This window comes from Schistocerca americana, chromosome X, assembly GCF_021461395.2.
Source record: "Schistocerca americana isolate TAMUIC-IGC-003095 chromosome X, iqSchAmer2.1, whole genome shotgun sequence".
Lineage (NCBI taxonomy): Eukaryota > Metazoa > Arthropoda > Insecta > Orthoptera > Acrididae > Schistocerca > Schistocerca americana.
The window spans coordinates 940,142,056-940,169,357 of NC_060130.1; the positions used below are offsets into that span (position 1 = coordinate 940,142,056).

At 41.3% G+C, this 27,302-nt stretch overlaps 1 protein-coding gene across 1 annotated transcript in view; it reads left to right on the top strand.

Moving 5' to 3' along the window:
* Nucleotides 1-396: 396 nt before the first annotated feature.
* The window catches only part of LOC124556413 (cocaine esterase), a 151,578-nt gene continuing 124,672 nt past the window's right edge, over nt 397-27,302 (top strand). Inside the window, exon 1 of the mRNA XM_047130372.1 lies at nt 397-784. Coding sequence (XP_046986328.1) covers nt 397-784 — 388 coding nt within the window. The remainder of the gene's footprint in view (nt 785-27,302) is intronic.

Consider the following 27,302-nt stretch of genomic DNA (forward strand, 5'->3'; position numbering starts at 1 on the left):
TGGGAAATGTATTAAGGCGTGTGGAGGTAGCATTTGGAAACGGTCCGTGGCTCATCAGTACGCGGAGTGAAGAAAGCGACGATTGTTTTCACACATTCCAGTCCGATATGATACTTCACGGTCTTCTCGTCTTCTCCGTACAGCGGTGATATCCCAGATGCGTCGACATTCGCCTGTTATCCATCCACGTTAGCCCATTTCCCGTCAGTAACGAGCAATGCGAAGGACTCGATTGAGAGTGTACAGAGCGCGGAACGAAATTGGCGGAGAACACGGATCACGTTACCGGCGGTGAAGAGGGGGAACAATCGAAACGCGGTCCGGAAGGAAGTGCGCGTGCGCGCGGCGTGGTGTGGCACGGTACGGCAGCGGCGGCGGCGGCGGGCAGTCGGCGGCATGCGCGCTCTGCTGCTGCTGCTGCTGCTGGGGTGGCCGCCGGCCAGGGCCGCCCGCTCGCGGGAGGCGCCGCGCGTCGTGGTGGCGGGGCAGGGCGCGCTGCTGGGCCGCGAGCTGCTGCTGGCGCGCGGGCAGCGCGTCGCGCAGTTCCTGGCCGTGCCGTTCGCCCAGCCGCCCACGGCCGCCCTCCGCTTCGCGCCGCCGCGCACGCGGCCGCTGCCCGCCTGGGACGGAGACCGCGACGCCACGGCGTTCGCGCCCGCCTGCCCGCAGTCCCGCGAGGAGCTCGAGCGCCAGGAGCTCGTCTTCAAGCTGCACCTCGCGGAGATGCTCGACGAAATCACTTTCGACGAGGACTGCCTCTACCTCAACGTGTACGTGCCGGACGGTAAGTTCGTAGAACTCGGCTTCGCCGGAACTCGTTTACGTGTCTGGAAACTTCCACTGTTCCGCGCTACATTCTCGAAAACATTATCCGTCGTGTGTAACAGGCGACACTGGTGAGATTGGAATGGAAAATTGAACACTGAAAGTAACAGATGAATTTGGTCATCGGAAAAACTGACGACGGCCGAACTAGGGAGGATATAAAATGCAGTCTAGCAACAGCGAGAAAAGCACCTCTGAAAAAGAGACTTTCTCGACATCGAATATGATTTCTGATTTTCTAAATGTACCTGTATTTGTCTGAAATCTAGATCTAAACGGAAGTGAAACGTGGACGATACACAGTTCAGGCTAGAAGAGTAAATAAGAATCGGTAGAAAAATGTTCAGATGTGTGTGAAATCTTATAGGATTTAACTGCTAAGGTCATCAGTCCCTAAGCTTACTCACTACTTAACCTAAATTATCCTATGGCCAAACACACACACCCATGCCCGAGGGAGGACTCGAACCTCCGCCGGGACCAGCCGCACAGTCCATGACTGTAGCGCCTTAGACCGCTCGGCTAATCCCGCCCGGTGAATCGGTAGAAAAATGCTCCTATCGGAGCATAAACAGACGAATATAATCCTGTTTATTAAAAGATACTGATTGAAAAGTAAGGTACCAGCTGCCTCATTCTACCTTCCCCTGCGCCTTTAAATAAATATTTTCACAAAAATTTTGGCACGCGAACAGATTCGCACTCTTTTTAACACGCTGCTCGCCTCTCACTGCCGCAAGCTCACCTCACTGTAACTCGCTGACGCCCACTAGTCCTTCGTTGCAAGTTGCTCATACCCATTCACTCCGACGTACCCATTCACACTCACTCATTCAGTTCACCTCTCTTTGTGTCTCTCTGACTGCCACTGTTTCACAGCCACTGTCTTCTTCGTTCTGTGCTACTTCATCAATAGAAGTCGTGATAGAGCCTCGGAAAAAATTCCATTTTTATACCATGCGTTTTGAAACACATTTGGTAGCTCACGCTGTCGCATGCCTACCAAATAATACTTATCATGAAACTTTCCTGGCAGTTTAAAACTGTGTGCCGGACCGAGACTCGAACTCGGGACCTTTGCCTTTCGTGGGCAAGTGCTCTACCAACTGAGCTTCCCAAGCACGACTCACGCCCCGTCCTCACAGCTTTACTTCTGGCAGTACCTCGCCTCCTACCTTCCAAACTTCACACAAGCTCTCCTGCGAACCTAGCTGTGAAGACGGGGCGTGAGTTGTGCTTGGGTAGCTCAGTTGGTAGAGCACTTGCCCGCGAAAGGCAAAGGTCACGAGTTTGAGTCTCGATCTGGCACACAGTTTTAATCTGCCAGGAAAGTTTCCAACCAGTGCCCACTCCGCTGCAGAGTGAAAATCTCATTCTGAATACTGATAATGTTGGCGCCACAGTTGACACTAATTTTAAAGATTAATGAACACCATCTCAGCTGTATTGTTACACATTTACTGCGCTGCTACGGATTTCACTCTCAGCAAATCTTCAGATTGCCGACTTGTTCTCAAGTTAGGATGTCAATGGTCGGTTTCGTACGTAATGTCACAGACCAAATCCAGAAACAGTGATCACAAACAAATACCGACCGTCTGGTGAAAGTATGGCGAGCAGGCACGGCATGCTACGTACAGTAGCAGCTTCGTAAAAGACACCATTCTATTCTTCATTTGACACCTTTTCACATTGTAGCAGCAGGAGATGGTTGCATCGCTCTTACCTACTCGCTGTCCACTCTAACAGAAGTAAAAACATGATGAACCATGGTAGAAAATTTCCGCATCTGTCACTTCCCTGTCTATGACTGATAAAGAACAAAAGAACAAGCGTGGGCGCCGGCCGCTGTGGTCGAGCGCTTCTAGGCGCTTCAGTCCGGAACCGCGCGGCTACTACACTCGCAGATTCGAATCCTGGATGTGTATGACGTCCTTCGGTTAGTTAGGTTTAAGTAGTTGTAAGTCTAGGGGACTGATGACCTCAGATGTTAAGTCCCATAGAGCTTAGAGCCATTTGAACAAGTGTGGGCGATATTAGAGACATTCACCCTACGTACAATTTGACTACTAATGATGGGGAGAGGTGCCAGTTAGTCATATGATGCACTGGACAATGCATTCTCTCCATGTGAAGCTGACAATTGTCTCCCAGCGTCTCTAGTTGAGAACAATAATTATGATAAACATTTGAAGTGGCTTATGATGAGTGCTTTATATATATATATATATATATATATATATATATATATATATATATATAGAAGATTACATACCAACCATGCATCCACTGTGTGTGTGTGTGTGTGTGTGTGTGTGTGTGTGTGTGTGTGTGTGCGTGCGCGTGTCTATTCACTGTTATGGTTTGAAAGAGTGGCCATTATATGTCTCATGGAGAAACGAGAAATAGTTTTCTTTGAAGGCTGAAGATATTTTTGATAACAGGGCTAACTATACTGACGTCTGTCGGTGGGGCTGGTAAAGATGAGCTAAGTTTTTATCGTATTTTCAATATTGATACTTTCCCATCCCTAACTCTCCGATGGTCAGCATACGTCAATTGCCTATTCCAGGTCGCAGGAAAAGAGTGAATCAAGAAAGTTCAAACGTTTTTGAGAAGTCTCTGGATGTTACTTGTAGGTCTGTCAGACATTGTTTTGAGAGTAGCAAACCTCGGAAGATTCGATTAGCTTCCTGCACGCTCAGAAAACACAATCGTGTTCTTGTGTGCAAAACCTGCATTCGAAAGTCTTGCTAGTGCAGTTTAAAAACCACGCGCAGAGCCCGTTAATTCGGCGACTATGTATGCATATCGTCAACAAAATGAGGCAGAGCCACAGAAGACAACTGGATAATAAATACATGTTTTGTAAAATTACTAGGGTTGGCTACTGCGATGCAAGTGTCATTGATTAACTGAAACATTATTCCAATTTTTTTCTGTATTTTGGTGCTGTTCCATGCAGTCTGTCAATGAATGGACGCATGATTGGTGTGTAATCTGCCGCATAACTGAATACTTAGTATCTGCGAGAAATTGCATGCTCACATATCAATGTAAACTGGCACACATGCACACTATCAGTAGATACGTAAATGATCAGAGTTGCAATTCTCTATGGCAGGTAGAATGGCCATCAAGTGCATTAGTGTTGTTTATGTTTATTGTTATTATCAGGCTTGGTTGGGTATACAAGGGTCGTGAACAGTGTCAAATGTTGAGTGACCCCTATGAAGGACACATAAATGCCGCATACTCGTGTAAGATGGCATTATCCATACCTGACTCACTCACTGTCTCTGTACGGCTAACTGGTCGAATCGTAAAATATCCAGATTTGTATAGCATTTGATTGTCATAGTGGCCCAATATTGGACTGTATGGGAAAGTGACGGCCGGCATACTCGTCGTCTAGATAACACCCGACCACATCTGACAACCACCCGAGAGGATCATCATATTGTGCACCAAGCACATCGTAGCCCCTTCCCATCCGAGAACAAGTAATGGACTACTTGCAGCATTCTGTGTCATTGCGCACCATTGGTCAGAGACCAGCAGCAGCCAGACTAATGAATTATCGTCCCCTGTATAGGCTATCTTTAGCACCACAACACTAATGACTGTGTTTGGTGTGATGGCGTGAGCGGGAAGCACGGACTGAGGATGAATGGTGTACATTCAGTTGATTGTGTTCAACAATGAATCATGGTTCTGCGCTACACCAGTTGAGGGTCGGCGAGAATGGAGTCCACCTGGGGAGAGAACCCATTCTTCCAATGGTTTGGAGAGCCACAATAGTGTAACTCCTGTCGTCATGTTGTGGGGAGCTATCAGGTATGACTTCAGATCATGGCTGTTAGTGACTGAGGGAATTTTGGCGGTGCAGGTGTACGCTATGAAACCCCTGCGTCCTCATACATTGTATCTCATAGGACATTATTGTGATGTCATTCCCAATAGGACAGTTGTCGTCCGCACATGGCACGTGTCCCTATGAACTGACTGTGTAATGTTTAAGTATTCCCGTGGGCAGCAACAGTCCTAGAAACTTCCATGATAGAACATGCATGGGACCAGCTCAGACGTCTACTCTAACTCAGTGCCAATATCCAGGCTGTATACGACTAGTTACAGCAGTTGTAGGCCAGCTTACCTCAGGGGGGGATACAGTGACTTTATGACACCTTTCCCAACCGAAACAGTGCATTCAGCCAGGCCAAAGGGATGCAGCCTCATAGTGATTATTGGGCTCACACTGCCAAGTTCTTTGCAAATTTGACTCGATGCTGTAAACACGACAGTAACATCACATAAACTCTGAAAGTGTGGAGTTTTATTTCATTTTCTCCGCCCTTTCTGGACGCTTCACTTTTTTGTCAGGCAGTTTATATTAAACAGTGCAAAATGTCGATAAACTGGACAAGAAAGAGAGAAACTACCTAAAATGTCACTACCAGAGCTCGAAGCTATGATGTGAAAATAAATTGACACACAAGTGATATGAACCACAAATACAGTCTGTTCGAAATTATTTTAGGATTGAAACTACTGCAGGAACATGTGGTGTGCAGTGTGGAGTCCCTACATCGACATATTTCATAGCAGGCATTTTTTACCACCACAAAAACTGCTTGAAATTATCCATCTCTTTTCGTACCGATCTTTTTACTTATTTTTACTTTGTCATCTTTCTTCTTACAGTTCAAGTTTTCCATATTTCGGTTCTCTTTTAGAAATTATCCCCATCTCTACCATCATGTATTGGAATTAAGAACCATTCGCAGTCGCAAAATGGGTTTTGTGGGTGACAGCTGCCATCAACTAATACTGCAGAACTAGATATGAGAATATTGTTCATCTTAGCTATGACACTTCGTTAGAACTTTTTTTTCAAACAATTGTTGTATTTCAATCGAAACAAGGGCCAGAATACCTCGATTCTGATAGTTAATTTTACTTATTAGACAATGTTTTAAATACTATAGACGACTTTTATAACACTTTTTATAATACTTTGCCTAGACAAAATCCAATTTCAGTTTCTTAAGCGTCTCATTAAATATAATCACTTGTGCGTCACATTAATATTGTTCGATTTTTATTTTTGCGTTTCCTTGTGATTTTTATTTTTGTTTGTTTTTATCCCTTTCCACTGCATTTTAACCATGTTCAGTTAGTATATTGTATACCTGATTTGCATGCGATCAGAAATGGCAGTTTGTGAGGGACTCCCAATGTCATTTAGCGTCACTGAATTATTTGTGCAATTGTCTTTCAGTATGGCTTACAATAAGTAGTGTAATTCTGACTGAATACTTGTTTGACTGTATGAGATTGACGTCATTAAGTCACTAGAATAAATCGGCTGCCTCGGCTGAAGCGGGAAGGTGTGGCGACAGTTTGGTACGATATCAATGAGTATAGCTAGCAGACGTTTTGACAGCCACAAATGTCTTTTCTTTTCAAAGATGACAATGTATTTTTATCGCCTAAGGTGAAGGTAACAACACTGAGGCAGCAAGATATTTCAGTGGATCGATCTCGTGTTATTGTTTACGTACAGAACAATAATTAATGAACATTGTTCTAAGTCCAGAATGAGATTTTCACTCTGCAGCGGAGTGTGCGCTGATATGAAACTTCCGGGCACATTAAAACTGTGTGCCGGACCGAGACTCGAACTCGGGACCTTTGCCTTTCGCGGCACACAGTTCTAATCTGCCAGGAAGTTTCATTGTTCTAAGTTTTTGGTTGTCATTTATAAAGTAAAAAAAAAATTAGATCAACATATGGAGCCGTGAACCTGCAATCCTGGTCAGCAAACGACTGTAAGATAAGCATATCTATGAGAGTTGTGGATTTGGAAATCAGCGTTATTAGTGGGGGCTCGGATTAATCCCACTTCAAAGAAACTATAAGCAGTTGTTAACCACGTAAAAAAAGCTTTTATTGTCAGGGTTGATATTGTCACGTCATAAACACAACCAAGTCTAAATCCAAGAGCAGGGTCGTCAATGAAGTACAACACTTAACACTGAAAGCACGTTCGTTAGGAACACCAACGTACAGCCATAATAGAGCTCCTGGAGGGAGGTTACTGCTACTCGTATTTATACAGATGTTGAATATTCTAGAATATACAAACATTACATTACAAATGTAATAAATGTCAGGGAGCTTCCAGAAATGATATAAGACACTACTGAGTGGAAATACGCAAAATGTGTCAGGAGATTGATTCGTTTGTTTCCAAGACTAGCAATTACAAGAAGAGCAAAAGTGGCTGAACTCAATTAATTGAGGAGCTCACTGATATGCTTCTTCCAGTTCAAGTTTTCATCATTATATACATTATAAATTTAGGGCTTTGTATCTTACTTACTGACTCCTGTTCATGTGGTACATCAGTTGTTGATACGACCCTATTTGTTGTACAGAATTGAATATAGTGCGTTTTCTTAAAATTTAGGGATAGCTCATCTTCAGAGAAACTCTTAACAAGTCTTTGAAACATATCATTAACAGTCTATTCTGCTGCTTCCTCTCTAACAGGACTTACTATAACACTACTATCGTCTGCAAAACGTACCAACTCTGCATCTTGAATGTTAAGTGGAATGTCATCCACATCCTCTTACTATGATGAGCATCAAAGATAGCCCCTCCCATCGAAGCTTCGCGATCGTCGAAAGGGAGTTCGATTTCCTTGAATGAGAAGCCTCCATCGTTGATATGCTTCTTATTACTTTAGAAGGGCATCAAAATGATGACGACTACGTCTCCGTGCTTTAGTCTTCTTGATGAACTATCATAGTTCATAGTCCTCGACTTTGTATGTGACATCCTACAAGTGACGAAGGATACGATAAGGCCCAAGGCACTTAAGTAATATTTTCGTTAGTCCAACTCTGACGCACGGGCGTAAGTGCTCATACCATGTCTCACGGGTTGTATGTCAGAGACCAGTGCTTGGATTTATAGCGCTATCGGTCTTTCTCCTGTGCGTTCAGAGTCTGTATGCGAACCAGTCGTCTTGCTTCTTCGGTCTTGGTGATGAGGTGTTTCACATACTCATCCTGAGTATCGTCCAGTTGAAACGGAAACATTTTATCCATTGCCATTTCGGCCTCGCGACTTCGTTGTGATGTATGTAGAGTTGCACTCTGCTAAACTACAGTTCGGCAGTTTTGGTACAATATATAAATGACATAGTAAAGGGTAGGATTACCGGTGGTATTGGTAGCATTGGCAGGAAAAGAAACATAGAAGAGTGTGTGAGAAACTGGGAGCCTAGGACTTATCTTTGTTTTTTGTTTGTTTGTTTGTTTTGCACATAATTAGAACCGCATATCGATCAATGTTAGTCCACGGAGTAGTTGACATCCTTAAAAAATTGCATTTTATAAGTAATAAAAAATAGTTGATAGCGTGACTTTTTATGTGACGAAAGAAATTATTTTTGATGCAAGAGCAGTTTACATGCCCAAACATAAAAGATTCTCTACAATTTTTGTTGTTATTTTGTACTCAGAGGAACGTTCTTCATCACGATCAAAGGCAAGAGTTTCCTGTTATTATTGATAAGTGCGTAAGGTGTTTATGAATAACAGAAACATGTTTTATATAAGCTCGAAGAAGTATTGAAAGGAAGTTCGATATATTTCTGTTTTGTAGTTATTTTTATTTTACATTTTTTTTTTTTTGAGGAAATTGCGTTTTCTAGCACTATATGATATATCTGTATTTTTTCATTTTTACTACAACATCTATGTTTCACGTTACAAATGAACAATTTTCGGATAAAACCAGAAATAAACAATGAAAATTTTATTTTTAAGTAACAGACAGGAGGATAACTTGGTACAAGAAAAATGTTCCATAAGTTATGTGGCATTTTATATATCCTAGCTCAGTTTCTAAACGCTTCATCACTGCCAGTTTTTAGGAGAACCTAGTAAGAGACTGATTTCTTGTGCAAACAAGGCAATCGAAATGAGGTAAAGCCCAATAGGTATGCAACGCACCTACTATACACGTAACGCAGTTACGATCTTAAGTGATTAAAGCTACCACCAAACTGCCATATTCTAAGCTGACTTACGATAGTCTACGGTAGCCTATGGTAGTTTTAAAACTGTAGCTGTATGCAGATGCCACGACGGGCGGTAGAGTATCCCAGTCTCTCCGTGCGAGATCAGCATACTTCGAGAGCTTATCTGCCAATCTTTTATCAAAGCTTAGATGCACGACTGAAAGAAAAGACGAGCGGTTGCCTTAAGCATTTCAGTTATCCATGTACACTCCCTGGATCGAGCAAAACTTCTGTACATCACACTGTCTATCATCCTTATATTGTACTCCATAGAATTCATCTACTTATACAGCTGATTTCATGGAACCAGCATTCAGCGAATTAATTTAGATTTATTTTATTCCTTTTGTTCTCTACATGGAAGACATTTTTAAAAAAAGATGGTAAAGCACTTGCCCATAAAGGCAAATTAAAAAAAAAAGAAAGAAACGGCGAGGCTAACGCTCACGATAAACGGGAAATCTGTGTTCCAGTCCCGGTCCGGCACAAATTTTCATTGTCCTCATTCCATTATACAGTTAATGGTTGCCCAATTTCGCAACTGAGAGTAAATTTCACGTACTATCGATAGTGGCTGGAACAAGGATGAACGATGTGGGGTGTTCCCACAACGCTTCATACGACCTCATGAACACTGGCCTTCGAGCATATGATTTTAGAATGGTGGGTCATTACTGTTGTCGGCACCGACTCGAATGGCAAAAAGTTTCTGTACATGATTAAGGAATATCAGAAATTGTTATTTTTTGTTCTGCCTGGAAATGTGAAAAATGGCGAAAGGGGGAACGTACTTAACATTTCACAGGTGCTAAAACTGTAATTAGAATCTAATATTGAATATTTTCGTACATTTAATAATTTACTGGTCCGTTCGAACACTTTCTCCTCCCGGGAAGCAAGCGCAGCTCAAAAAGTACAGTACTGCTACAAACTGCAGAGACTTTACTGTCTATCAGTTCACTTAGTGGGAACCACTTTCGACAAGAAGGTTTCCTAATAAGGCCAACAACTTCGAGAAAATATCCCAGCTCCTGAGTCGGCCACGGTGGCCCAGCGGTTCTAGGCGCTTCAGTGCAGAACCGCGCTGCTGCTATGGTCGCAAGTTCGAATCCTGCCTAGGGCATGGATGTGTGTGATGTCCTTAGGTTAGTTAGGTTTAAGTAGTTCTAAGTCTAGGGGTTGATGACCTCAGATGTTAAATCCCATAGTGCTTAGAGCCATTTTTTTCAGCTCCTAAATTTAATTTTACCATACATCAGAAATAGTATCAGAAGCAGGTAACAATCAAATCACTATAAAACTGTAATACTTCATCACATTCACCCCAAAGGAACTACAAACATCGGTCCCCTCAGACAAGCTAAGAACTTTACAACGTCCCTGGTGATTATTTTCCTGCAAATAACAGCAGAAAATTATGAGTGACTTATTAAATTAAAATTGTGAAGGCACATTTTCTGCGCATTTTTTGCCGGAAGCTGACGAGCCCGAAATTCATTATTTTTCACCTTGTACACGAGGCTTTTCTCTGAACAGAGCACATGTTGTAACAAGAAGTGTACATTATTTTGTTTAAAACTTGCCATTTAGTGTCCTCGTGAGGGAAACATAAGTTCATTTTTACTTTATGTATGGCTGTGACACTGATAGGCGACATAAACGCTGGTAGGCAATGCATCACGTGCATCCTTATACATTTTAATATCGCTTTCTGCTAACGTAAGAGTTGCATTGTTCATTTTTGATTTTTATCATCACCAATGACATGTCCGTCCAAATAACATCAACATTGTTGAAGAGGCGGCAGCATTTATTATTAATTACAGGTACTTATAGTTTTGGCTAATATAGTACCTAATTGATCGACTTCACATCGTCACAAGGCGTCGTTTTACACCATGGAATGAATGATTAAAGCAAAAGCGAAAATAAAACAGAATCAATTTTCTAATCAACCTGCCAATGCGCTGATCACACCTGAGTTTGGAAATGGTAGAGCGGAATTGTCCGTTTCCTTTTCCGCAAATTTTGAAATAGTTTGTTTTGTTCCTCTTCAGGAGTTTGGAACAACCGACGTATAGATTCATATGAGTGCAGCTTCGAACATTATTTTCTTCTGCTTTCTAGTCACACCAGTAATCTCGGAGCTCTTTCGTAAATATAACATGCAGCCACCAAGTGCGACGATATTTGACTGGCATACTCAGACAGTTTCACATCGACATCTGGTTTGAATCGAGATCACTGTTTCATTCACTTATGGATCGTGCGAAGCATGACTGTTTTGATGCCTCTGTGCGCACTGTAATTAAACTTGTCTTGGCTCACAATCCCTAGGGTAGCCGTAAGTAGGGGACCGTAGTTATTCCTAGAGTCATCATTTAAAGTCTGTTCCTGAAATTTTGTAAGCAGGCTTTCTCGGTATACTTTACGTCTATCTTAAGATTTTGCTAGTTCAGTTCTTGAAGCATCTCCGTGACACTCCCCCACAGGCCAAACAAGCCTGTGATCATATGTGCTGCTTTTTTTCTATTTGCGTTCAGTATGCCCTGTTAGTTCTATTTCAAACGGGTACCACGCAATTCAGTAATCTTCTAAGATGGGTCGCACAAGTGTTTTGTATGCATTTTCCTCTGTAGACTGCTTGCATATCCCTAATATTCTACCAATAAACCGAGGTCTGCCACCTGTTTTACTTACGACTCAGCCTATGTGATCGTATCATCTCACAGCCCTACAAAGGGGTATTTGCATGAACTGAGTGAGTCCAACTGTGACTAGTTGATATTATGTTCATAGAATACTATACTTTTGTGAAGTGCACAGTTTAACATTTCTCGAAATTTCAAGCAAGTCGGTAATGACTGCACCACCTTTAAAACTTATCAAGATATGATTGAATACCAGTGCAGATTCTTTCGGTCAGTACTTCGTTATAAATGACTGCATCTTCTGCGAAAACTTTGAGGTTACTGTTAACATTGTTCGCAAAGTCATTAATGCACAACATGAATAGCAATAGTCCCAAAACACTTCCCTATAGCACTCCAGAAGTCACTTCGACATCTACTGATGACTCTTCATGCAAGATAACATGCTGTATTCTCACTACCAAGAAATTCTCAATCCAGTCACAAATTTCGCTTGATACCCCACACAATCGTCCTTTCGTTAATAAGCGTAGATGTGGTACTGAGTTAAATGCTTTTCCGAAATCGAGAAATACTGCACTCACTTGACTCTTTGTATCTATGGTTTTCAGTAGATACGTTATGTGACAAAAGTGCGAGTCGAGTTTCACATGAGCGATATTTTTGGAATCCATGCTAGTTGGCATGGAGGAGCTCATTCTGTCCGAGATACCTCATTACTTCTGAACTCAGAATATGTTCTAACATTTTACAACATATGGATGTCAAGGATACTGGGGAGAAGTTTTGTGAATCACTTCTGCTACCCTGTAGCCTGTGCTTTCTCCCAACTATTAGACACGGTTCAAGGGATCTACGATGGATTGTAGTTAGAAGAGTGGCTAATCCGGCCGCAAATTCAGTATAAAGTCTAAAAGTGATTCCATTAGCCCAGGAGCTTTGTATAGTTTTAACGATTTTAGCTGTTTCTTAATGCCACTGACACTAATATCTATTTCACTCGTCTTTTAAGTGGTACGAGAATCAAACTGGGGCAACATTCCTGGGTTTTCCTTTGTAAAAGAACATTTAAAAACAAAGCTAAGCATTTCTGCTTTTGCTTTGCTACCTTCGATTTCAGCTTCCGTGAGTGACTGGACACTAACTTTGATGTCACTAACAGCCTTTACGTACGACCAATACTTACTCGACTTTTGCGAAAGATCCTTCGACAGTATTCTCCTGCGATAGTCACCGAAAGCTTCACGCAATGCTCTCTTGACAAGCAAATGTGTTTCATACAACGTCTCTCCGTGTATTGCCCTACGCTTTATCTTATATCTACTATGCAGTAGACTCTCTTTGTTTAGAAGTTTCTTTAAAGTGGCTTTATACCATTGTGTGTGTGTGTGTGTGTGTGTGTGTGTGTGTGTGTGTGTGCAAGTGTGTGTATTTGTGTGTATTCTGCTCTAGCTTGTCAAAGCATAACTCCGAAAGAGATCAAATTTCCCTTCTTTTATGTGTGCCTATCGACAACTCAACGCTTCTGCGTTCCAGTAAGTGGCCTCCTTCAATCCAAACGTATTTACATTCTACAAGAACTTACCTATAACATTTACTAAACACATAAAGCTTTATAATTGCTTTACTGTAGTTTCCCCTTTGTATTTTGGTAATTATTGTTGCTGTCTCATGGTCACATACCCGTTGCGATGTGGACATCTTCAAAGAGGTCAGGTCTGGTTGTTGCTATTGGAACGTCCCCTTTGAACAATTATACATGACTGTGCTTAAACTGACACACAATATTTTTAGCGCAACGCAATCTGACTTTCAATAATCCCTACAAAAGAATGGCCCTGACTAACATTAATCTATACCTTTCACAAATCACTTACCTCTCAAAAATCTTCGTTACTCGAACTACTGCAATACAGCGAGCGCCACTACTGCCAGCTAAATAAAAGATTCAAACTACGGAAGGCACTAACTACTGATAGGCATAGTTAGCAAATGAAAGATTTTGATTGAGAACAAACAATGTATTTACCTTAATAGTCATCAAAAGTCATAATATATATAGGAGTTCATAACATCCATTCTTACAAATATCAAAACTCCGCCATTTCTCTCCCCACATCCACCACTGCTGGCGGCTCACCTCCAACTGCGCAACGCTACGCACTGTTCACATCCAGCTACCGCTGCCCAACACTACAATGGCAGACAACAATGCAAACTAGCCACAGACTGCACACAGCACAGCCAGTGATTTTCCTACAGAGCGCTATGTAACGTTGCCAATAAGAAAACACAAAAAATTTTACAAATTGTTTTGGGCAGTGGCCAATAATGATTTGAAGAAATTTTTCATAATTACAATAGCAAAGATATCAAATGCACACACTTATTGATACAATGTTGGTCAAAAGCTAAAATTTTCTCACAGTCCATAAAGACAGTCCAGATTGTTCATCACAGTAAAATTGCAGTGTCTTTCTCAAAGTCTGAGCAGTAAAAGAAAATGCACACGGAAGTAGTGGATTTCCGTGCAGTCTTGAAGAAGTAGTGTTGTCCTTCCAACAGAAAGACAATGCTGACTCTTGACATGCAGACAGGTAATGGGCCACAACAGAGCAAACCCACAGCAGAGTCATTCGACGTTTTGAAGAATATTGATAGGTAGGTCATCACAGAGTAGACCCACTGTAGTCCTGGTAGAGAGTATGGTATTGGTGGGCCACCAGAGGTGCAGACCCACTGTAGTCCTTGTAGAGATTGTGGTATTGGTGACTCATCAAAGGTGTAGACCCACTGTTGTCGTTGTAGAAATAACGGTATTGGTGGGTCATCAAAGATGCAGACCCACTGTAGTCCTTGTAGAGATGGCCAGCAGCCATCTGTTGTGACTGTGCAGGTGCACAATTACCATTGAAGAGTCTTGCAGATAATATAGCAAGTCCATAACCACCACTTGTGCACTCACAAAGTTTTTGGAATTGTCCTTAGAACCACCAATGCTGTTATCCAGTCCCTTGCTGAATTATTAACACACATGCAAACACTAACAGTCCCTACGTGTCACATATTGTCCGTATAGTATGACCAACAGAAACATGTGCAGTGAAATAGAACTTACAAGTTACTTAATTTGATGAACTGCTGTCAATTACTTTTTTATAATATAAGAATACAATAACAAAGGTACAAAATACATAATTAAAAACATAATAATACAGATAACATTTGTAGTAATACAGGCTTTACAAAATAATAGAAATAAACATATACATCAGTGTTACAGGAATTATGAGATAAGCAAATACATAAAAGATCAGAATAACTTTTGAAACATCAACTTTACACATAAGAATTAAAACAAAACAGAATGAATAGTGCTAAGCATATTTACAAGGTAAATAACATATTATTAATGCCAATTATATTTGAGGACAACAGTATTCCTCATCATAGTGAATGTAGCTTAGTATTAGAAGAAGAAAAAATTCTATGAAACTACACAGAGACAGGAAGAAAACAAATACACAAGGGTACACAAACACATAGTGGGATAACACAAAAGGAAAGGACAGGGTTTGTTTTCATTGTAACATTTGGTACTGCAGTCCAACCCAAAACTTCATTCCATAGATCTTTCGTCTTATTTCCACATTTGTTTCCACCAAAAAAAATCCTATTCAAGCATGCTTTCTGTATATATATGTTCACATATTTCTTACCTCATTATTTATTTTCCATTACCTTACTTCATCATTTATTTCCAAGAAAATCCTACCTAAACCTGTTGTCCCTAATCGCTACTTTTTTGGTTCATATCCTCTTTCAAAATACTGTTTTGGCCAAATCATTTTCTTATAGCTTCTCAATGTATTTCTTCCAATTCATCACAACTTGTTCTCTTATATGGCCTACCCCATCTTAAGCTAACTTAAATCTACTGAGCTCAGATGCTAAACTAAGGGACGAGGCAATGCAGCAGCACAAACAATTAACACAAACATCAATGACAAAAAATTCAAATTGGCAAAGCAATTGCAATATTACAACTAATATAAGGCACTGTGCAGCAAACAAGAAAAATAAATCCGTAGTAAAACTGGCTTAACAGAGTAATACAAAGTGAAATTTAGTAGCACTGTGCCTGGCAAACAGCAGCAGTAAATGCTATAACTTATACCTAAGCATGACAAAGCTCAAGCAGAAAAAATAGTACACTAAAGACAACAACGCAGATAAGGGAAATGTATATTCACATCTTAATACCTATATCATTAAAGTGGTACACCACAACTTATTCTACAAAATAAATTACCAAGTTCTTGAAAAGAAAATTATGAATGCAGTTCCTGTGAAGGTAAATGTCTTTTTGTGCTCCCTCATTTTTTTGAAAAAAATTATTATTTACTCGATTTGTAGACAGAAAATATTTATATTAGTAGATTTCTAAAATTTTATTTTAAACAACGCTGAAGTGCAGCTAGAAACTAGATATTAAACAAAATGAGTTAATAAATACATAAAGCAAGCCATATGCCATTTCTCTCAACTAGCAAGACAATAGCCGTGAAATGTTTCTCATCGTTTCATTAGGTATTTCAGGAAATATCATAAATTAAGAGCTCCACAGTATAACCATATGTTTTCAAGTTTGAAGGTGTCGCATTTACGATGCTTTCTACAAAGGAATGTCAATAGCGAGGCTAATGGCCTCCCTTTTTTTTTACCTGTGCCTCTGAAACGCACACACTAATGGCTTTTTTTTCCAGGTGTCTGTCGCACAGCTGGGTGCTTACAGAGACATACCTTTCTTCCCGAAATATTTACGACAGCAGTTTCCGCTACAGTGACAGTCTCATATAAAAATAATTCACAGGGCAAGAATTTGCGTTACAAATCTGTAGAAACAAAATCCTATTGATATAACAGAGTCCAAAAAATTTTCGTTGGCATTGTAATACATTCACGCATTTACATGCATTTCATAACTCTTAAAGTACGATTCTTGGTTTCCAACAACCTTTTTCACAAACCAGAGTCCCTAACCACTACTAGACCGAGCGAGGTGGCGCAGTGGTTAGACACTGGACTCGCAGTCGGGAGGACAACGGTTCAATCCCGCGTCCGGCCATCCTGATTTAGGTTTTCCGTGATTTCCCTAAATCACTCCAGGCAAATGCCGGGATGGTTCCTCTGAAAGGGCATGGCCGACTTCCTTCCCCATCCTTCCCTAATCCGATGAGACCGATGACCACGCTGTCTGGTCTCCTTCCCCAAAACAACCAACCAACTAACCACTACTAATTATTCCTTACCTTATTCGTCGACACTTCTTCAATATTTCATCATAACAGATACTTAGTATACTCAAATAACTCATATAGCATCAGCTTATTGATCATAAACATATCGCAACAGCGTAATACACATAGTCATCGTAATAATAACATCATAACACCTCAGTCAACTCTCAAAATCGTCGTAGCTTCCTCCAATAATTTCAAAACCTAAAAAAAAATTCTCTGCTCATGTCAAAAGTGTCATCTGCCTCAAACGTACCTTAAAAATCATCATCCCATACCAAATACATCATTCAAAGCTCTCATAGTATCACAATGGTTCCAAAAAAATATGAACAGTTCACAAAGTACAGACAAAATACCATTTCGTAAGTGTGAAGTTACCCAACTGTGTAATTGCGTAAACATGTGTCACTGATGTAGTAAAAAAAATTTTTATCTCTCAGATAAATGATCAGATAGCTGTGTAATTTGTGTGTTAGAGAAATACGGTACCGATGTGTAAAGTTGTATAAGCAAATACCATATTAGCTAGGGCTCCTTGTGCTTGCCAAACACATGGTACACAAAGTAGGCGTGTACCCCCTGAGGATTAATGTAATTATACCCTCAGGTGTTACAGATTACAGCAATGGAATGAAATGTATCATGGAAAAAAGTAGGTTGTTTCACTAATTACTGAAATGGGAATGCCAGAGTCAAGTACTGCTGTAAATTTTACGTCATTTACTGTAATATGAATCACAGGATGTGCAATGTTGTTATGTTTTACGTCATGTTCCTGGAGTAAGATGTCCCTAATGTCTTCCATTTTTACGTAATTACTAGCTACGGCAGCTGCGTCGTCAGTTTCATATGTACGTTTTGTGGCTGCCAGCGGTATGAGTCATTGCCTATTGTCTCTTTGTTGGCGCGCGTCGTTATTGGGATTTGGAGACCTAACGTCTACAAATTCGCCTTGTCGAGAGGGCCCTGCTCTGTTTGAAGCTCGCCAGTTCTGATGGAATTCAGGTCTGTCGTTTTGTCGGTAGTTTACATAGTCTCTTGTTTGTCGGTCATGTGGTGGAGAATTTCTCCCAGAATATTAACTACGTGGTGGACCGTTGCGTCTGAAGTTATTCTGTCTCCCTTGATAATAATTATTTTGGTTCCCATATTACCTGTTTCTATGGTTGTCTCTGTCACTTTCATTACTATGGAAAAGCGATCTTTCTTTGTAACTATTATTCTGCAAACGGTTGTCATACGGATGGTGTCTGTTTTGGTCACGATTTGTGTTGTGAGAATAGCCTTGTCATGACCAGTTATTATTTCTGTCGTCACGGAATTGTGATGGATGTGACCTGTAGTGATTGTTTTCCTGTTTTCGCATCCCGCGACTGTCTGTGTCAATTTCTAATTCTTGTAACAGTCCCTGAAAAGCTTCAATGTCGTCTTTGCAACGTCCTGCTAAAATAATATGTCGTAAATGTTCAGGCAATTTGATTAAGCAAATGCGGATGAGTTCTGAGGGGCTGTATGGGTTTGACAGGCACTGATTCTTGTGCAACATGTCTTCAAAATATTTCACAAGACTGGAAAATTCAGATTGTTCGAAATGTTTCATCATTATGATGCTATGTTTTACTCGGTCTTGTGTAGCTTGAGACCAATATGCTGAGAGGAAGGCATGATAAAATTCTCCTTCACTGTGACAATCGTGAATGACCGATCGCATTCTTACAGCTGGTTCATTCTCTAAATAGCCACACATAAATTCTAATCTGTGCTCTAATGACCAGTTGGGAGGAAAACAATGAGAGAATTGATGGAGCCACGCTTGTGGATGAATGTCGTTGCCAGAATTCTTAAACGTTTTGAATTTACGTGTAGTAATGAACAGCTTATAGTCAAAATCATCATGTCGGCGAGTCGCATGTCGGTCATTGTTACGTCGTGTCGGCGGTTCAATCTCAAAATTCGGTGCACATTGCCAATTTCTTTCATAACTTCCGAAATGCCCTGTGTTATTATTTTGTGGCTGTTCCGTATTTCTATGTCCCTCTTCCCGTATTGGGGCGCGAGTGTCCTCTGAAATACGTAATTCTTGTATTACCTGCATCAACTGACCTTGTACTTCCCGGATTTCTCTTTTGTACTGTGTATTGATTTGATTTTGATTTTGTTTGAATTTTCTAATTTGTTCGCACTCTTCTGTGTCATTAAAGACTACCGGTTTGTTGTCATTCAGATTATCACCTACCTTCGTAGACAAATTATTTAGCTGATCCGAAAGTTCAACTACTTTCTCTGATAATGAACTAATTTCCTCCATGTGTCTTTCTACTGTGTCCTTTAAGTTTTCCTGAGTTTTTGCAAGTTGCGTAACCGAATCGGTAGATGCAACTGAGCCAATTTTAGCTTGCAAGGTCTCATGATTTTCATGAAAAATACTTTGCAGTTCCTTTATGGCTGCTTTGTGATTCTGTAACGCATTTTCATGCTGCGAAAAAATAGGTTGAAAATGCTCACAAATTTGTGTTTTCACGTCGTTACAGACTTTTTGACATTTCGATTCGATTTTATGTAACTCAGTAGTTAAATCTTCACGTGTTTGTTCAAGCATTATGTGAAGATTTTGTTCCATTGCGTCTAACTGTTGCTGTGTTTGTCTCTGGTGTTGTTCCATTGTGTCTAACTTTCGAAGATTTTGTTCCATTGTGTCTAACTTTTGAAGCTTTTGCTGTGTTTGTCTCTGATTTTGTTCCATTGTGTCTAACTTTTGAAGCTTTTGTCCCATTTCTTGCATTAATTGTAATAACAATGCACTGGTGTCTGAAACATGTTCCCCAGTGCTTTTTGGCAGTGAATTTGCACTGGCAACATTCACATTTTGACAAGCAGAAAATGTGTCTTGACTTATTTGAGAAAACGGTGAGAACCCAAAACCTGAGTCTACAGTATTTGCAATATTGTGTTCTGTCATTCCCGATTCCTGGGGCGAGCTGTTGCTGACCGATCGATCGATAGTGCTTCCCTGTTCACTACCTGTTTCACTGTCTACACCATTATTTGACGCCCGCTCCATTTCCCTATGCACAATTACCAAATTTCTACTTTCATTGTCTGTTAATTCATTACACAGTGGTGCTGGTAAGCTACGCTCGTCGTCACTATTATTTCTCTGTTTACTTTGGAGCCTAGTGTTACGATTTTCACACGCCATTATTGTCACAATATTTCACACGATAACACAGAAAATGAGAGAACACATTAACATAGCGCTGAAAATAATATCTAGTTACTTGCAAGCTGCGAAATACTTGGTGCAAATTTACATGCATGCCACACATGTTTTACTGTACAACAATGAAAGACTGCAACTATAAAGGAGATTCTCTCAACAATTACGCGCTAGCAATAAACAATAGCTACGCTAATTACACAAACTACAAGAAAAAAAATCAGAAGATTCCAGTGAGGTATCCTGGCAGGGTCGCCATATGGATCGTCCCCTTTGAACAATTATACATGACTGTGCTTAAACTGACAAACAATATTTTTAGCGCAACGCAATCTGACTTTCAATAATCCCTACAAAAGAGTGGCCCTGGCTAACATTAATCTATACCTTTCACAAATCACTTACCTCACAAAAATCTTCGTTACTCGAACTGCTGCAATACAGCGAGCACCACTACTGCCAGCTAAATAAAAGATTCAAACTACGGAAGGCACTAACTACTGATAGGCATAGTTAGCAAATGAAAGATTTTGATTGAGAACAAACAATGTATTTACCTTAATAGTCATCAAAAGTCATAATATATATAGGAGTTCATAACATCCATTCTTACAAATATCAAAACTCCGCCATTTCTCTCCCCACATCCACCACTGCTGGCGGCTCACCTCCAACTGCGCAACGCTACGCACTGTTCACATCCAGCTGCCGCTGCCCAACACTACAATGGCAGACAACAATGCCAACTAGCCACAGACTGCACACAGCACAGCCAGTGATTTTTCTACAGAGCGCTATGTAACGTTGCCAATAAGAAAACATAAACAGCCTACTTACACTATTATATGTAATACATTTCCTTCATGAATGGAGTTCCTGAACGATCTGTTCTAGGTAGTTTTCAGAGAAGACAGTTAGTAATTTCTCGCAGGATGTCTTGCCACGACCACTACAAACAAAACTGTAACCATCCCAATTGATCGTTGGATCATTCATTGATTCACTGCTCCATTTTCGTCTTTCATACGTATCAAGTAAGTCTCCTCTACTAAATTTCTACTAATAATGACGTAAGGTGCGTGTAGCATAATCGAATATTATCCCCAGCCCCTTTAATGGCCCATCGTAAGTTATTTAGTTTACACACTACTACACTGAAGCGGCAAAGAACCTGGTATAGGCATGCGTATTCAAATACAGATATATGTAAACAGAATCCGGCGGTGCGGTCGGTAACGCCTATGTAAGACAACAAGTATCTGGCGCAGTTGCTAGATCGCTTACTGCTCCTACAATGGCAGATTATCAAGATTTAAATGACTTTGAACGTGGTGTTATAGTCAGCGCACGATCGATGGGACACAGCATCTCCGAGGTAGCGATGAAATGATTTTTCCGTACGACCATTTCAAGAGTGTACCGTGAATATCAGGAATCCGGTAAAACATCAAATCTCCGACATCGCTGCGGCCGGAAAAAGATCCTGCAAGAAGGGGACCAACGACGACTGAAGAGAATCGTTCAACGTGACAGAAGTGCAACCCTTCCACGAATTGGTGCACATTTCAATGCTGTGCCATCAGCAAGTGTCAGCGTGCGAACCATTCAACATCATCGATATGGGCTTTCGGAGCCAAAGGCTCACTTTTGTACCCTTTATGACTGCACGACACACAGGTTTACGCCTCGCTGGGCCCGTAAACACTGACATTGGACTGTTGATGACTGGAAACATATTGCTTGGTCGGACGAATCTCGTTTCAAATTGTATCGAGCGGATGGACGTGTACGCGTGTGGAGACAACCTCATAAATCCATGGATCCTGCATGTCAGCAGGAGACTTTTCAAGCTGGTGGAGGCTCTGTAATGGTATGGGTCGTGTGCAGTTGGAGTGATATGGGTTCAAATGGCTCTGAGCACTATGAGACTTAACTCCTGAGGTCATCAGTCCCCTAGAACTTAGAACTACTTAAACCTAACTAACCTAAGGACATCACACACATCCATGCCCGAGGCAGGATTCGAACCTGCGACCGTAGCCATCGGGCAGCTCCAGACTGTAGCGCCTAGAACCGCTCGGCCACTCCAGCCGGCTGGAGTGATATGGGACCCCTGATAGTCTAGATACGACTCTGACAGGTGACACATGCCTAAGCATCCTGTCTGATAACCTGCATCCAGTCATGCTCATTATGTATTCCGAAGGACTTGAACAATTTCAGCAGGACAATGTGACACCCCACACGTCCAGAATTGCTACAGAGTGGCTCCAGGAACACTCTTCTGAGTTTAAGCGCTTCCGCTGGCCACCAATCTTCCCAGACATGTACATTATTGAGCGTATTTGGGATACCTTGCAACGTACTGTTTAGAAGAGATCTCCGCCCTCTCGTACTCTTACGGTTTATGGGCAGCCCTGCAGGATTCAAGGTGTCAGTTCACTCCAGCAATACTTCAGATATTAGTCGAGTCCATGCCACGTCTTGTTGCGGCAGTTCTGCGTTCTCGCGAGGGCTCTATACGATATCAGGCAGGTGTCCCAGTTTCTTTGGCTCTTCAGTGTAATAATGGCGCAAGGTGTGTGTAACATAACCGTACATTATTCCCAGCCTTGTTACTGGTCCATCATAAGTTATTTAGTTTACACACTTGACTGATGCCTAGGAGAATGTTCTGCCAACGATGTCAACTCACCATGGATACTGCAAGCCTTAATATTCTGTTACATTCTTCACTGTATTATAGTCAGATAACAGACACACAGCCGCACTACGCCATTCATGGCGGGGTATTGGGTACCAGACTTGGACCTCAAGTAGTAGTCTCAGCTTCACTATGTGGAACAGTGAATCGCGTGATCACATGTTATCGACTTATTAGTGATGCAGAACCACAGACTGAAGAGTAGCTAAGTATTCTTGTCGGAGAACACGTAAAGCAGGATGTAGAGCATACTTTTAGAAACGTTGTGTGCCACATGTGCAGCATGCAGGTCTAAGTCGTCAACATGTGCAACTACAGAGGTTGCCAGAGGTTACTAAGTTTTTAAATGATCAGAGTGGATAGTTTGGAACATCAGCAGATAACCAATATGTTCTGACTATTATAGTCCATTTCTCTCCCTATGTTGCAATGATCGCCGTTCCATATCAACAAACGGACACGGTAGCACATGATAAACAATTTATTGGTAAAATTTGGTGTTCCAGAGACAATAATCACAACTCAGAGCACCATCTTAATGTCGAAATTGATGAAACAGTTACGTCACTTGTTATGTATTCACAAGTTATAAAGAAGTCAGTTACATCCACTGGCTAATGGAAGGACGAAATGAATACATCGGATGATGCATAAAATGCCAAGCTACTATATGAATAGCCATCGCAATGACTGGGATGCATTCTTTTCATACGTGGTGGCAGCTAATAATTCGAAAACTCCTGAGAGCACAGGCTTATTGTCATATGAGTGGTGTATGGTCGAAAAATGACTTCATCATTTGGGGTAGTCAAGCTAAGGGTAGGAGAGGATGGTGAACCTAAGATTGTTAAAGGATGTATGGAAACAGGTACAGTGAGGCACCTAATCACACCTGCCATCATCACACCCCATTAGGTCACAGAAAAATCCAAATTTTGCTGATTTTTATTTGTTATTGTTGTGCTTCAAATGGTTCAAATAGCTCTGAGCATTATGGGACTTAATATCTGAGGTCATCAGTCCCCTAGAACTTAGAACTACTTAAACCTAACTAACGTAAGGACATCACCACATCCATGCCCGAGGCAGGATTCGAACCTGCGACCGTAGCGGTCGCGCGGTTCCAGACTGAAGCGCCTAGAACCGCTCGGCCACACCGGCCGGCTATTGTTGTGGTCTTCAGTCCAGAGACTGGTTTGATGCAGCTCTCCATGCTATTCTATGGTTCAAATGGCTCTGACCACTATGGGACTCAACTGCTGAGGTCATTAGTCCCCTAGAACTTAGAACTAGTTAAACCTAACTAACCTAAGGACATCACAAACATCCATGCCCGAGGCAGGATTCGAACCTGCGACCGTAGCGTGCTACTCTATCCTGTGCAAGGTTCTTCATCTCCCAGTACCTACTGCAATCTACATCCTTCTGAATCTGCTTAGTGTATTCATCTCTTGGTCTCCCTCTACGATTTTTACCCTCCACGCTCCCCTCCAATACTAAATTGGTGATCCCTTGATGCCTCAGAATATGCCCTATCAACCGATCCATTCCTCTAGTCAAGTTGTGCCACAAATTTCTCTTCTCTCCAATTCTATTCAATACCTCCTCGTTAGTTATGTGATCTACCTATCTACTCTTCAGCATTCTTCTGTAGCACCACATCTCGAAAGCTTCTATTCTCTTCTTATCTAAACTATTTATCGTCCACATTTCACTTCCATACATGGCTACACTCCATACAAATACTTTCAGAAACGACTTCCATCTATACTCGATGTTAACAAATTTCTCTTCTTCAGAAACGCTTTCCTTACCATTGCCAGTCTACATTTTATATCCTCTCTACTTCGACCACCATCAGTTATTTTGCTCCCCAAATAGCAAAACTCATTTACTACTTTAAGTGTCTCATTTCCTAATCTAATTTCTGCAGCATCACCCGTTTTTATTCGACTACATTCCATTATTCTCATTTTGCTTTTGTTGATGTTCATATTATATCCTCCTTTCACGACCCTGTCCATTCCGTTCAGCTGCTCTTCCAAGTCCTTTGCTGTCTCTGACAGAATTACAATGTCATCGGCGAACCTCAAAGTTTTTATTTCTTCTCCATGGATTTTAATTCCTTCTCCAAATTTTTCTTTTGTTTCCTTTACTGCTTGCTCAATATACAGATTGAATAACATTCGGGAGAGGCTACAACCCTGTCTCACTCCCTTTCCAATCACTGCTTCCCTTTCATGCCCCTCTACTCTTATAACTACCACCTCGTTTCTGTACAAATTGTACATAGCGTTTCGCTCCCTGTGTTTTACCCCTGCCACCTTCAGAATTTTAGAGAGAGTATTCCAGTCAACATTGTTAAAAGCTTTCTCTAAGTCTACAAATGCTAGAAACGTAGGTTTGCCTTTCCTTAATCTATTTTCTAAGATAAGTCGTAGGGTCAGTATTGCCTCACGTGTTCCAACATTTCTACGGAATTCTAACTGATCTTCCCCAAGGTCGGATTCGACCAGTTTTTCCATTCGTCTGTAAGGAATTCGTGTTAGTATTTTGCAGCAGTGGCTTATTAAACTGATAGTTCGGTAATTTGCACATCTGTCTGCACCTGCTTTTGTGGGGCGGCGGGTGAAGTTAATTGTTTATATAATGTAGAATGTAATGTAGAAAAGATGTATTTCCCGGCCGATTAGCAACATATGTGGGGCGGTGGGTGGAATAATTGTTATTATAAATGTTCCTATTATTTATTTAATGCTGTTGTTTGCCGTTCTCAACACTGGCTCTCTAACTACAATATTGGCAACCAGAAAGTGATTAGCAAAACGTGAAGCCTGTAATTAGAATTCCTAGTGCCCACTTCATCGTAGAAATACACTTATAGCTACAGCTTATAGCTCTGAGGAATTAGGAGATTGTCTGGGATTAATAATCAAAAACGATTCTGTCTAAAATGTTCACTATATTCTGAAAGTCACAGAACAAAAAAAGAATCCACACAATCCTACTACCAGAGCAGTTCAGAGTCTAATGCGCTGATGCAACTATAACTGTTCAAATTAAATGTTTAAGTGAATGCTCGCCATAATCTGATGATAATGTTCATCAAACGCCACGCTAAATAATGGTAGAATGTCTGCCCCGCGGCGGCACGTGAAAATACGACGTACGCAAACTGAAGATAGATCATTAAAGTCATCCCAGAATTAACACTTCACTCGAAAACGATTTCATGGTTACGCGTATCCCGAGAAACTTATTACGGCATCCGAGGCTCTTTATAGCAATGATCCCGATGCGACGCGAGTCCCGGCACAGATGGTGCGCTACTCAGCGTCTGGAGAGAACTGGCGCCTTTTTTCCTCGCGCAGCGTTCTTATATATATATAGCCGCAGTGCGGACGGCTAAGGGAACGCCTGATCATATCGGCTCTCCCGACTAGCCACTGGGCTAGTAATGCACCACTTGAAGTTATCGAATAAACCATTGCTTCCTTTGCTGATGGCTGATAAAGCTCTCAATTTAAATGTGCAATCAGCACACAGGTAAGTAATCATAATAAAAGTTTGGCGTCGCTAAGTCAAATATTTAGGGCGAGAGAATTAATTTAATTACACTACACGCAGTAGACGAGCTCTGAACTTGCCCTTTGGAGATATGCTATCGCTATAATTTTATAGTTATTCAGTTGAAACTTCTCACATCTTTATGATTATAGCGGATCGTCCTTCTACTTAAATTTAAACATCCTAGCTTTATTTATTCGCCTACTTAATCTATCTTGCTTCCTTAATTTTTAAGACAAAAACCAGAAAATCATGAATTTCAACTAAAATTTTAATTTGTGAGATACAGAATACTATTTATACTAAATTATTATGAAAAAGGAATCTAAATATAATTTTTTAAGTTTCTAGCTCTTTTCTGTTGCGCCACTGATTTTTACAGAAAAACATCCAAATGTTCTTACGGGTTTGGTCCTGATGATCAGACACTAGCACGTTGTTGCACAAGACAGGTGATAAGTGGCGACAGCTTTCTCCGACCCAATCGAGATACCCACAGTTCCTTTTTGACACAGTGGCAAGTTCCTACACAGCCTCCAAGATGGAGTCAAACAGGCACGATCTGGCAGCTATCGCGTGTCTTGTCTATCCTGCATTCAGACGCTCATAATGATGTCTGACAACATCGGAAGCCCTTGCCGCGTCCAACTACTCCACTCGTCCAGGGGACAGGAACGTTCTGTCTCCAGTACAGTAAAATGGAAATGTCGTGTGGCTAGGGCATCCCGTCGGGTAGACCGTTCGCCTGGCGCAAGTCTTTCGAGTTGATGCCACTTCGGCGACTTGAGTATCGATGGGGATGAAATAATGATGATAAGGACAACACAACACCCAGTCCCTGAGCGGAGAAAATCTCCGACCCAGCCGGGAATCGAACCCGGGCCGTTAGGTATGACATTCCGTCGCGCTAACCACATAGCTACCAGGGCCGGACTCCAGT